The 13,006-nt window shown below is 48.1% G+C and overlaps 1 protein-coding gene across 3 annotated transcripts in view; it reads left to right on the top strand.

Moving 5' to 3' along the window:
* The window catches only part of LOC105465071 (laminin subunit alpha 3), a 273,415-nt gene that overhangs the window by 158,866 nt on the left and 101,543 nt on the right, over positions 1-13,006 (top strand). For all 3 annotated transcript variants that reach the window (XM_011713306.2, XM_011713298.3, XM_011713310.3), the window contains 4 exons: positions 12-151; positions 2,429-2,544; positions 3,716-3,927; positions 4,891-5,095. In XM_011713306.2, coding sequence (XP_011711608.2) covers positions 12-151; positions 2,429-2,544; positions 3,716-3,927; positions 4,891-5,095 — 673 coding nt within the window. The remainder of the gene's footprint in view (positions 1-11; positions 152-2,428; positions 2,545-3,715; positions 3,928-4,890; positions 5,096-13,006) is intronic.

Raw genomic sequence — 13,006 nt, 5'->3', positions numbered from 1 at the left:
CTTTCTGCCAGGCTCCTTCCGTGCCTCTTTTTGCCCCCATGTGCTCGGCTGCCGGGATCAAGTGATTGCCGAAGGCCAGATTGAGTTTGACATCTCAGAGCCTGAAGTGGCTGCAACCGTGAAGGTTCCAGAAGGAAAGTCCTTGGTTTTGGTGCGTTCCTCTTGTCCCTCAACTTGCTCCTCATGTGCCTGCCTGGCTGGCCATTTTGAGTGTCTGTTTGGCTCATGGAAATAATTCTTCCAAGGAATTGAAGTCATATTTGTAGAAAAATGTTTAAATTTTACAGCTGTCTTTTGCTCCCCAATAGATAAATAAGTAAATAAATAAATAAAGCATGTGACAATTAAAGTCAAGGGAACTAGACAGAAGAGAGCAGGCATCACCCCTCTCCACCAGACCCTGCTTCCTCATCTGACCAGTCTCTGGAGCATTTTTCACTCCTTTCTGCCTTTGGCCCTGCAGCTGCTTTCTCTCTGTTTCCCCCGCTTTTTCTAGTGCTCCTTGGGTGGTTTCTCCTTTTCCACTTGTCACTGTGTGTTGGCGTTCCTTCTGATTTGACGCCGAGCCCCTCATTGTGTCATTTGTCCTTGGATACGTCTTCCGTGCCCATCGATTCTGTTCTCTCCACTGTGGGAAGGATACTTACATCTGTGAAGTCATCTCTGATCTTTCCTGAACTCCAGTATGTGACCACCATCTCCTGCGTATCTGCCTGGCCAGAGATCTTGCAAGTCCCTTACTTAGTCTGCACCCTGCACAGCCCCGGTGTGCCCACCCTGTTCATCACCTTGAGTGATGGCAACCAGTGCCTGGAGTCATGCTGAGCCCCCTTCTCTAGCAGCTCTGCTCCCACATCTGTTACCACACACCAGGGTCTTTCTCTGGCATGCCTCCTGGAGGCAACCATTCTCTTCTAGCCCCGTTGTCCTCACTGACCATCCTTCCGCTCACCTGGACAGGGCCAGCCTCCTGCCAGCACTCCCTTCCTGGTCCACCTCTTTCCAGTGCCTCCTCCGCGTTCCTGGCCATTACCTACCTGACTGGAGGGCTAGGAGCATACCGTGTGACCCAGCCGCTTCTCTGGACTTCCAACAACTGATGGGATACGGTCCACTTACTGCCCTAGGATCCATGTGCCTCACTCAGGCCCTTATGACCCCCTAATTCATCTTTCATCCTCCTCTCTGCCATTGCCCTACTCCACGCCTCCCCCTCCCACACCTCACTCTCTGGCCATGCAAATCCATTCTCAAGCCCCTAGATATGCCATTTCTTCTCATGCCACCAGGGTTGCTCACACTGGCCCTTTTTCTGACATTTTCTGTCTGTTTCTCTACCTGGAGAAGTCCGGCGTACCTACTCACCCAGCTCAGAGTTCATTCATCTTTTTGTAAAGCCCTCCAGGAAGCATTGCCCGGACCCTCTGTGTGGCCCTCCAGGCCTCTGCATGAGCCTCCTCCTGTCTGAGGAAGTTGCCTGCCTAGGAGACAAGGGCTGCGTCTGTTCATTTTGCATCCCCTGTGCCTGGAATACCACCTGGTGTGTGGTGCTCGGCAAACGTTTATTGAATTGAATATCATGAGAGTAGTAGGCTCCCTGTAAGCTGTGAGCTGGTGAGCAGTTGACAAAGATGTTTGAAAATTTCTACAGTATTTGCTATAAGCATATTGTGATTTATACTGGCACAGGGAACCAAACTACTGTTAGTCATAATAGAGTACCAGGTATGATGTCAGCTCCAAGGACAAGCCATGGTGTTAGCTTCTGCATTGTTCTTGCCACGTTGGTTTGTTTCCCTTTAAAAATACAAAACAACCATCCCTGGAGATCCAGGGAAACACCAGGCATGAGTCACATGGAGCCCTGGCCATGCAGCAGACCCCTGCTTACCCCCAAGGTCCCATCACCCAGCCAGCACGCAAGGCTTTTGTTTCTCTGAGTAGAAGTTCCAAGGGCTCTGCCTGGGAACTCATCGTTCCCTGCATAGTAATGTGGACTGAGCCTTTACTCCTGGCTTTGGCCTGCTCCCGTGATTGTTTTTCATAAATCCCGATTCATCTGGTCTTGGTCTTAACAATAAAGAGCATTGATCTCAGTGAAGAGAAAGTACAGGTTGAATATCTCTTATCTGAAATGCTTGGGACCAGAAGTGTTTTGGATTTCAGATTTTTTTCAGATTTTGGAATATTTGCATAATACTTACAGATTGAGCATCCCTAATTCAAAAATCCCCAATCCAAAATGCTCCAGTGAGCATTTCTTTTGAGCGTGATCTTTGAGCATTATGTCAGTGCTCAAAAAGTTTCAGATTTTGAAGCATTTCAGATTTTGGGTTTTTCGAGTAGGGGTGCTCAACCTGTATAATAAGTAGCCTTAGGTCTGTGTCATCATTGGAAATTCTAAGACATGCTGGTGGATTTCTTTCAGGTCCGTGTTCTAATGGTGCCTACGGAAAACTATGACTACCAAATACTTCACAAAAAATCCATGGACAAGTCACTCGAGTTTATCACCAATTGTGGAAAAAACAGCTTTTACATTGAGTGAGTATCACTTTGTGGGAAGGCTCTGGAATGCGGAGGCACTCCCACATTCCTGACCAGCTGGAGGCCCAGGGAGGGGCTGGCCCTCGGATGTGTCCTCTTCCCCCCACTGCCCAAGAGAGTGTCAGTGAGTCCCAGGGGAAGATGCTCTTTCTCCACACTGACCTTCCCGTGACAGACTTTGCCATGCACTGCCTAGGAAAGACGACTGTCCTCAGCTGTGAACTCAACAGGGGCCCACACCCCAAGCTGAGATTCAGGGGCTGGTTAGGAGTTTCTCTCCCTCTCCACTGCTTCCTGTGTGCCAGCACAGATTCCTAAGACGTACCACACACGGTACCCTCCACTGGGAAGGACATCAGCCCTGAGTCCCACTCTCCTCTACCATCTAACCAAGCAGGGCGTGTCCAGAGACATGGCTCCCTGCCCTCTCTCCTTGTGTCCTTGAATGCCAAAAACTAGGACGGTCCTGAGTATCAATTCCTGCCGTTCTCTTCTGTGGACCCGCCCTTTCCCTGTTGTAGGGTTCCTGAGGAACCCAGGCGCTCCAGAGGCCCTGGGAGGCAGACACCTGCTGTGCAGTGACTATTAAGAGCAAAGGCTCTTAAGCGGCTGTGGATGTGAATGCTGCTCACCACTCCATAACCCTGCAGCCTCGGGAATGTCGCCTAACTTCTAGAAGCCTCAGTTGCCTTATCTGTGAATTGGGGCTTAGGCCTAATCGGTTGGGAGGTTGGGAGGTCATGTGGGATGTCACTAAGGCTTCCAGCACACAGCATTCAATGAATGTTAGCGATTCTCCTCCTCATTATCATTTTATGAGTTGTATTATTACACACATAGGTCTACTTTTTTGGTAACCACTTTATTGAGCTATAATTCACATACTATATAGTTCATCCTTTAGGTCTATTTCCACTCTTTTATTCCAGCTGTACAAGGTTCCCACTGACCTGTTCTGTGATGTCTCCTCCTGCGGCAGGTGGTAGGGGGAGGGTGTGGCTGTCACTGACTGAGTCTGAGGTGGGGTATTTCCCACTCTTCTCTGACTCCAGAACCATGAACCACTCCCACAGATGCTGCTGGGTGGAGCAGATGGTAAAGGCGAGGTTGAGGCCACTCCTATACACACCTCCCTGGGCATCACCATGAGTTGTTTCTGTCTCCACAGCCCCCAGACAGCCTCCAGATTCTGTAAGAATTCTGCCAGGTCCCTGGTGGCCTTTTACCACAAAGGTGCCCTGCCTTGTGAGTGCCACCCCACCGGAGCCACCAGCCCTCACTGCAGCCCTGAAGGTGGGCAGTGCCCATGCCGGCCCAACATCATTGGGCGGCAGTGCACCCGCTGTGCAACAGGCCACTATGGATTCCCACACTGCAAGCGTAAGTGCACGTTTCCCGTCACCCAAGGTCTACTCTGGTCCCGTGTAGATGATGCTCACTGGGGCACGCTTCTTCAGTGGCACTGTGCTAGAGACTCACCTGGAGATCTGGAGAAATGCAGATTCTGATTCAGGAGACTGGGCTGGGGTCTGAGTCTCTACATTTCCAATAAACACCCAGGTGATGCCCATGCTGCTGGTCCCTGGACCGCACTCTGAGCAGCAATGTTCTAGAAGATAAGTATTTGTGACTCCCCTGCTGTGTGACCTATGTACTTGGCAAAGCAGATGAGTGTGACAAGTCTTAAACCTCAGAGTCTGGGAGAGCTTGATCCCCTTCCTCACGGAAGCCCCTTCCATTTTGTCGGCCCAACCCAAACTCAGTTGAGACAGGACAGCCAGGGTCATGTGGCAGCACTACTCACTGAATGAGAACCCGTGGGAACTTTTATCTAAGGACCATCCTGTGGCCCGAGGGGTAGGGTCAGCTCACTTCATGTGACTGCAGTGCAGAATGCAGTGTGCAGAGTCCCCATGCAGAGGCCAAGGAACAAGGACCGTGCTGCCAGGTCGTGCCCTGACCCTGGGCTCTGGACGCACAGGGCACTGGGGTGATGTGGATGTAGAGCTGCTTCAGGGAGCCTGAGAGCAGCCTCCTACCAATTTCTAGAATCCTTCAATGGTCCAGAGGCCCCATATGAGTGGCACACAGTGGCAGCAAGGTGGGCTCCTTTGAGGGTCTATCTTGGAGCTGGCTAGCGCAGCTGCTCCTCATTCCGCATCCACACTGTCTGCCGCGAGTATTTGGGGTGGTTGGTCCTGACTCCAGGAAACGGGCCTTTCAGATCTAAACATTTCTCTCAGACCCTTTGGAGGCTTCTGGAAAACCCGGCAGTTGGTGGAGTGCTGCTGGAGCCCAGGCAGCCTCTGACCCTCACAAGGTATTTCTTTATCCCCTGACCAGCGTGCAGCTGTGGCCTGCGCCTTTGTGAAGAGATGACGGGGCAGTGCCGCTGCCCTCCCCGCACGGTCAGGCCCCAGTGCGAAGTGTGTGAGACACACTCATTCAGCTTCCACCCCATGGCCGGCTGCGAAGGCTGCAACTGTTCCAGGAGGGGCACCAGCGAGGCTGCCATGCTGCAGTGTGACCGGGACAGCGGGCAGTGCAGGTGAGCTGGGGGAGTAACCTGTCCGCTTCTGTCACAGGGAGGTTGCGCACCATCTGCCCACACACTGGTCATCGTCACTTTCCACTTCCCACCTGTCCAGGGGTGCCTGTGTTGACCCCAGTGTGGGCTTCCCAGCCAGAATGGGTTGCAGTGAGTGGAGTGATTGGCCTTAGGCTCAGAGCTGGGCAGAGCCTGCGTGGATGGATTACCAGTCATCTTGAGCCGGCAGCAGCCTTGCCCATTGACTCCAGCATGCTGTCACTATGGGACTGTGTTCTGTGTGTGCCATGAGGCAAAAGTGGGAGAGGAATGATACATGCATAACGAAGGTATCTGTGTGCTTTGCTGGGATGCCTTGTGGTGAGCACCTGTCCATTTGTATTTAGGTATAAGCTTCATACGCTCCTTTTAGGGTTCACTGGCAGTGTGGTTAAGGTCAGCGCATGATAAAAGTCTGAAATCCCTCCTAGCTGAGGTGGGCTGGAAGGGGTGGTGGGGCCTCCATGGCAGGGCTTGGTGGGAGTTAGGAGGGAGTCAGGGTGAGCAGGAGACACGCTGGAGAGCCTGGCCTGAGAGTGGGGCTGCCCTCAGAGGACCACAGAGCAGTCCAGTACGTAATTGTTAAGGGACAGGTAGAGACCTTGGCTCATGCAGATGCTGCATTGCTGGGAGGTTTGGTTCAGGGGCTGCATTGGAACGTGGAGGCTGGTGTCACATGGTTCCAGGTGCTGAGGCTGATCTCAGCAGGGCTGGATGGGGGCTGCAGGGGCCAGAGAAAGGGTATGGCTCCAAAAGGAGGGACTGGTAAGAGTTAGATCAGTGGTGATATGCCAGGGAAACTGAGTCAGAGGCCAGGCCAGGATGGCAGTGTGCAGGGGAAAGCAGAAAGTTCACCATGCACTCCACTCCCTTCAGCACGCACCCCAGGCACATGGATGTTATGGAGTCTGTAATTTGGGTGTGAGAGGCAGGAGGGGCTGTGGCTGCTGGGGACAGGCCTCAGTGACTCCCACTTGAGGGTGGCTGTGGTAGTCTCCCGTGACTGCCATTAACAAATGCCACAAACAATGCTGAAATAACAGAAATTTATGCTTGTACATTTCTGGAGTCTAGAAACTCAAAATCAAGATGTCAGCAGGGTTGGTTTCTTCCAGAGGGTCTGCAGGAGAACCTGTCCCATGCCTTTTCGCTTCTGGTGTGCAGGTATTCCTGGGAATCCCTGGGCTGGTGGCTGCATCACTGCAACCTCTGCCTCCGCCATTCCATGCTGTTCTCTCTGGGCGTCTCTGTCTTCCTGTGGCGTTCCCTTCTCTGTGTGTGTCTCAGTCTCTTCTCATTTTCTTATAAGGACACCAGTCATACTGGCTTAGGGCCCACAGTACTCTGGTATAAACTCATCTGAACTTAATTACATCTGGAAAGACCCTGTTTCCAAATAAGGCCACATTCTCAGGTACAAGGGGGTAGAACTTGGACAGATCTTTTGTGGGGATACAGTTCAACTCTCTATAGCAGCGATGTTCGCTTTTCTAAGGAAGGCCTCTTAACCACCCCTTTAATTGTCATCTGGTGCCTACCAACTCCTTTATACTACTGGGACATTGTAAGGAAGCTGGGAGAAAAACTTGAATCATGAAACATTCCAAGGCTTTAAAACCACAGGTGTGAGTCCTGCCTGAGTCAGGTCAGTCACTCAAGAACCGGAGGGGATGCCTGTGTTTAATCACAGGAAGTAAAGGAACCAAGGAGGAGATGGAGAAGCAGTTTTCTGACAGGAAGAGAAGCAGTAGAGTTTTCAAAGGGAGTGGTTTGTCAACAATAAATCGCTGCGAATGGAACTTCACACACAATTTCTCAATGCTGCTGTCACAGAAAAAGAAAACCAAGAGTGCTTTAAAAAATGTTTTAATCTTGTTAAGGCACCAGAAGGTGATGGACGGATTTACTGTAGTATTTTATGTAAAAATTCTAAGGAGTTTTATTTTTAACAAACTCTCACTGCCAATGATAATTTAATAGACTGGAATATTCCCAACTCAGGATGGAGGCATGTCTATAGTAGTAAGTTTTGCCCAAACCTGACAGCATCAACGGAAATGGAATCTTACCGGCTTGTATTACACTTAACCCAAGATGTAAAACTGTTTACTTTGACCTTAGGAAAGGGACTATAATAATCTAATGGGATAATGCATCTTCCCATGATCAAAGTGGATTTGTCATAAAAGGGCCTTGGCAGAAAATGTAAGAAAGTTTACATTACCGTAAATTGCACAAATTGCCCATGATAATTTCAGTGTAAATGCTGAAAAAGCTTTTGATTGCCTGAAAGGATTACTTCTTTATAAAATATTAGAGGAAAAACTAGAAGTTTTCTAGTTTTATGAAGAATATGTTTAGTATAGCTCATGTAAAATAAAAAATCAGAGATAACTAGAGTTTGCGAGAAAAAGGAAAACATCCTTTCACAGTCATATAACAGACTGTCCTGCAGTTGTACAAATCATCACAAACTGCAAAGCTGAAAAATTGCTCTTTTCAAATTGTATTTAATTACTTAGAGGTGTTCAATTTTATCATACTGTAAGAAAACCAAACTGTTACAAATATTCATCTACTTTAAAATGAATTTAAAAAATAATTTTAGCAATCCACAATGCTCACTCTTTACTGAAGTCAACCCCGTGTTGTAGTTTTAGAGGCAATGAGGATAAGTTGGAACCATAAAGCTGAGCCTTCGACTCACCTTTGTCAAGTCCTAGCTATGAGACTGGGCAAGTCATTTTGCCTTCCTGGCTTTCAGTTTCTTACTCTGTAAAATGAAGTTTGGTAAAATCATCTCTAACTTCCTATATAAATTTAAAATTCTGATTCCATTCCTTTTTCAATCTCTGATTGTATTACAGACTATATTGTGTAATTATCAAAAGGTCTATTATTCTGGCCAACTCTATTATATCAAGATCAAAAAGATGCTTATATTGATCAAAACTTCACTTTTTATAGCACAAGACAGCACATATATCTATTTATAGTGATGAAAAAGTAAATTTGCGTCTGCTCCTAATACTGGAAGACATGTGCCATCAGATTCTCTGAACACACAGAAGGGCTAGAATATCTTCGGAAGACTTTATCCGTCTGTGTCAGACATGAGGAAGCTGGAGATCCCTGACAGTGAAAGCTGCCGTGCTGTTGACCACGTCCAAGCTATTTTCAGATTGATCAAAGGAGATGGCAGTCCACCTGGACATCCAGCGAAGCCGTGTGTACCTCATGCCTTTTCAGAAGGACAGTAGCCACAGGAAAGATTTGGGGATGCCCTCTATCTCCACTCAGCTTTACTAAGCTTTTGTGTTAAGTGGAGAAATTAAAAACCAGAAAAGGTCATAGACTTGATGTGCTCAGAACAGAAGGGCTTCCAGCTAAGCGTCGATTCATGAGCCCTAACAACTTGGAGAGGCAATTTCTTTGATGCTCCTCATCAAATAATCAGTGAGACTGGCCAGGCAATGTGCAGGCGCTGGCATGTGCTGTTGACACAGTGGTGGCTGCTGTGACTGCCACAGAGAAGGCGCTCAGGGTTCTCACCCGCACGCCCTCTGTCGTCCTTCATCTTCTGTAACACTGGCATCTTTTTCTCACCTCTCTGACGATCCTTCTCTGGCTATTTCACTGGCTTCATTTTTCTCCTTCTGCCCCCAGACCAAGAGGATGTGTGGTGTGAGTTGTGTCCTGTCTCTGCCGCTCACTGTCTGGGTGACCTCAGGTATATTACTTCTGTCCTCCGGGCCTTAGGTCTCCATCTGTAAAATAAGGATCCTGGAGGCACCTACCTCATAAAGTCCTTTAGAGGGTTAAATGTCTCCTGTGAACACACTGAAAGCAGCGCCTGACACACTCTGAGCACCCAGTAAGTATTAGCTGTTGGGGTTATTTGCCAAGGTCATGGCTGTCTGCCTTCCTCCCTCTATGCTTTGTCCCTGAAACTACACCCATTCTCCTGGCTTCAGCCACCCCCACTCCTGGATGATTCCCAGATCCACAGCTCCAGTCCTGCTCCTTGAGGGCTATCCTATTCCACCTTTATTGCATATCAACTCAACCTGGGTTCTCTTATTGACTTTACGCAGGTAGCCTTGGACAAGTTCCCTGAGCTCTTTGGGCTCCTGTCTCCTCACATCTATTATGCAAAGTTAGATTGGATAATCGTTAACTCCTGAATGCTACAATACTGACCCTATCTCTAAAACCCATGTCATTGCCTTCCCTTTCAAGCCATTTCTCCCTTTGGATTAAAAAAAATTCTACTTAATGATAACAGCTTCTTTCCAGTCCTTTAAGCCTGTAATCTGAGTATTATCTCAGAATCAACCCATTTTCCCTACAGCCAGTCAAGTGTCAACTTCTGGCAAGGGACATATTATCCCCCTTCCTTTCCATGGCTGTCTACTGCCTGGTTGAGTCCGTTTACCACTTCATGTTCAGATGATATTGATGCTTTCCTAGTTGACCTTCCTTTTCCTGGGTTACTCATTCATTCTTTCTTTCTTTTTTGGCTCTTTAAGAGGAATATGCTAAATTGACAATTATACTGGGATTCAAACATCTGTCTTTCCCTTAATTTTGTTCACAAATACATGGTACTGTTAGTCTGTGAACTTGAGACAATGTTGATAAATGCGTACATGTTTATGATTTTATCTCCTTTTTGATTTATGACAGGCTACCCTTAAATGTGATTTTATCTTCTTGGCATGTATTTTTGTTTGTTTTTGTTATTTTAATGAGGATGAAACATCTCCCTCAGTTCCTTGTGAAATTTTTTTCCTTTCCCTTAAATGTTATTTTGGATGTGTTTCGTTGCTCAAAGTGCATCTCATACCTATTCTATCTTGGGTACTGTGCTTCCTGTGGAAGGCACACATGTCTGTGGTCTGTTGGGGGCACCTGTTCTAACCAAGAGTGACAGTGCAGCATGGTGAGCGCCATATTGTGTGTGGGCTGTTATGGGAACACCATTTCCATGACATCACATTCTTTGCTGAAGAACCTTCCTTAATTCCCCATTGTCTAACAGGATAAAGACCAACTTTCCATGATTTGAATTCTATCTACCCTAACTTTTTTTTTTTTTTTTGAGATGGAGTCTCGCTCTGTCACCCATTCTGGAGTGCAGTGGCGCAATCTCGGCTCACTGCAAGCTCCGCCTCCTGGGTTCACACCATTCTCCTGCCTCAGCCTCCCGAGTAGCTGGGACTACAGGTGCCCAGCACCATGCCCGGCTAATTTTTTGTATTTTTAGTAGAGATGGAGTTTCACCATGTTAACCAGATGGTCTCGATCTCCTGACCTCGTGATCTGCCCGCCTTGGCCTCCCAAAGTGCTGGGATTACAGGCGTGAGCCACCGCGCCCGGCCTCTACCCTAACTTTTAATGCCTTTTTGTTTTTTCTACTTTCTTCTCTGGCTTGGTTTTCTCACTTCCTCTAAACACTTTTTGTCTGTATTCTGTTCTCCAATTATGAAAGGGCTTCCTCCTGCTCTCCTACTACCCCCAAATTATGCCTGTCCTTCAAGGATTTTTGTGTTAAAAGTACAAACTCAAAGAATGCAAGGAGCCTTCTATCAGTCCACAGAAATCGCCTCATCATCTCATTGGACAAAGCAAGTTGACTGCTTAGCCAGCTTCTCTCTTAATTTCCACATTCTAGGTCCTGTGTCCTCAGTGAAAACATGTCCACGTCAAGACTGACTTATTCTACTTTGTACCCTCCCTCCCATGTCCCCTAACACAGGAATGTGTGTGTAGAAGGCACTCAGTAATTCTTGGGTGAATAAATAAATAAGGTAGATTTTGGTCTCTAGATTAAAACTGGACTTCAACATGAGCATAATGTGAAGGGCCCTACAGTGTTTGTTTATTTATTTATTTATTTATTTGAGATGGTGTTTTGCTCTTGTTGCCCAGGCTGGAGTGCAGTGGCATGATCTCAGCTCACTGCAACCTCTGCCTCCTGGGTTCAAGCGACTGTCCTACCTCAGCCTCCCGAGTAGCTGGGATTATAGGCATTCACCACCATACCCGGCTAATTTTGTATTTTTAGTAGAGATCGAGTTTCTCCATGTTGGTCAGGCTGTTCTCAAACTCCCGACCTCAGGTGATCAACCTGCCTCAGCCTCCCAAAGTGCTGGAATTACAGGCGTGAGCCACCGCGCCTGGCCCCTACAGTGTTTAATGACCAAAGGATGCAGCTCACCCCAGCACATCTGGGCCTGATTCTCTGAGACATGGCAAGCACCCACCCATGCCCAGATGTTGTTACAAAACATTTGGCCGGGAGCCCCATTGCCATGGAGATAACTTCTCTTGACCTGCTTCCCCAGAACTGCTATTCTGCAGCTGCTCCTTGGGTACCAGAAATTCGCTGTGGAGAAACGTACCAAGTCAGGCTGACATGAGGTTGTTTTAAAGGATGTTCAGCCAGACTTTCAAGAGGAAGTGTCCTATTCCTTCCCTATTGTCATGGCACCACCAAAAACTTCCCTATTGTCATGGCAACACCAAAAACTGTCTTTGCACAGGATGCATAAGCTCAATGATCTAAACATTGCAGTACTCAAGAATATAAATATTGTTTTGGTTTACCCTGGCATAGCAGCCCCAGCGGGGCCACTCAGGGTCCTGTTTGCAGGCTGCTGCTCCCCTCCTTCTGCTCTGTTGGCTTTTTTCCCATCTGCTTTAGTGCTCTCAGCTGCTACCCATGTGCTGTGTGAGGCTCAGAGCTTGGTCCTATATTACTGACTGGCCACACCTTCTCAGTCACTCTCTTTCCACTGCATCTTCTCACATACATTCTAAAATAAATAAACAGGCCAGTCATGGTTTTGCTTCCCTTCTTCCTTGTCTGGACAAGCAGCTTCCACAGCTGCCCTTGCTGCAGGTACTCCTGTTCCTTTCATTTCCAGTGAAGTGAAAATATAAAATGCAGGCTCCAGGGTCGGACGCGGTGGCTTACACCTGTAATCCCAGCACTTTGGGAGGCTGAGGTGGGCAGATCACGAGGTCTGGAGATTGAGACCATCCTGGCTAACACGGTGAAACCTCGTCTCTACTAAAAAAATACAAAAAATTAGCTGGGTGTGGTGGCGGGCACCTATAGTCCCAGCTACTCGGGAGGCTGAGGCAGCAGAATGGCGTGAACCCGGGAGGCGGAGCTTGCAGTGAGCCGAGATTGAGCCATTGCACTCCAGCCTGGGCGACAGAGCGAGACTCCGTCTCTAAATAAATAAATAAATACACAAACCACACGCAAAAAACATAGGTCCTGTCTGTGTTACCTCACCTTCCAGGTCCCCACCCAGATCACTTGCTCAGGGGACACTCTGAGCCGTGCCCACCAATGGCATTCAGTGTGTGAATTACTCACCTGCCACCAGCATCTTATTAATGCACCCTTGGCCAGAAGCCCCCCCGTGTTTGCTAAAAGAAACGTTCAGACCTTGGGATGCCAGTCTGCCAGGTTGGCATTTCATGGCAACACTGTCCCTCTGTGCACGGTGTTCTTTCCTTCACTGCTAGGAAAAGAGAAGCAAGGTTCACCCAGCCTATGTCAGGCCATCTCCAAAGCCCCTCTTCTCTTCTGAGGCTCCTCTTTCTGATAGCTTTTAGTTTGGGGGGGGGTCATCTGCAACTCTCTTCTTTCGGTCTCTAGACCACCAGAGTCCTTGTGCTCCACACTTGCTGTCTCTCCAGAAATAAGGAATCAACTGGAAACAGGCTTTATTTTTTTTGCTGGACTGTCTGATGACATTTAGTCTGAAGGTCACAAGAAGAGAGCAGGTGTTATTAACCTGGGGCCAGGAACCCTCTTCTAGAGAATGCAAAATTATGTGTATATGAGAGTGAGTC

This window comes from Macaca nemestrina, chromosome 19 (assembly GCF_043159975.1).
Source record: "Macaca nemestrina isolate mMacNem1 chromosome 19, mMacNem.hap1, whole genome shotgun sequence".
Classification (NCBI taxonomy): Eukaryota; Metazoa; Chordata; class Mammalia; order Primates; family Cercopithecidae; genus Macaca; species Macaca nemestrina.
The sequence above is the reverse complement of the archived record's forward strand: the minus strand, read 5'-3'. Positions and strand labels throughout refer to the sequence as shown.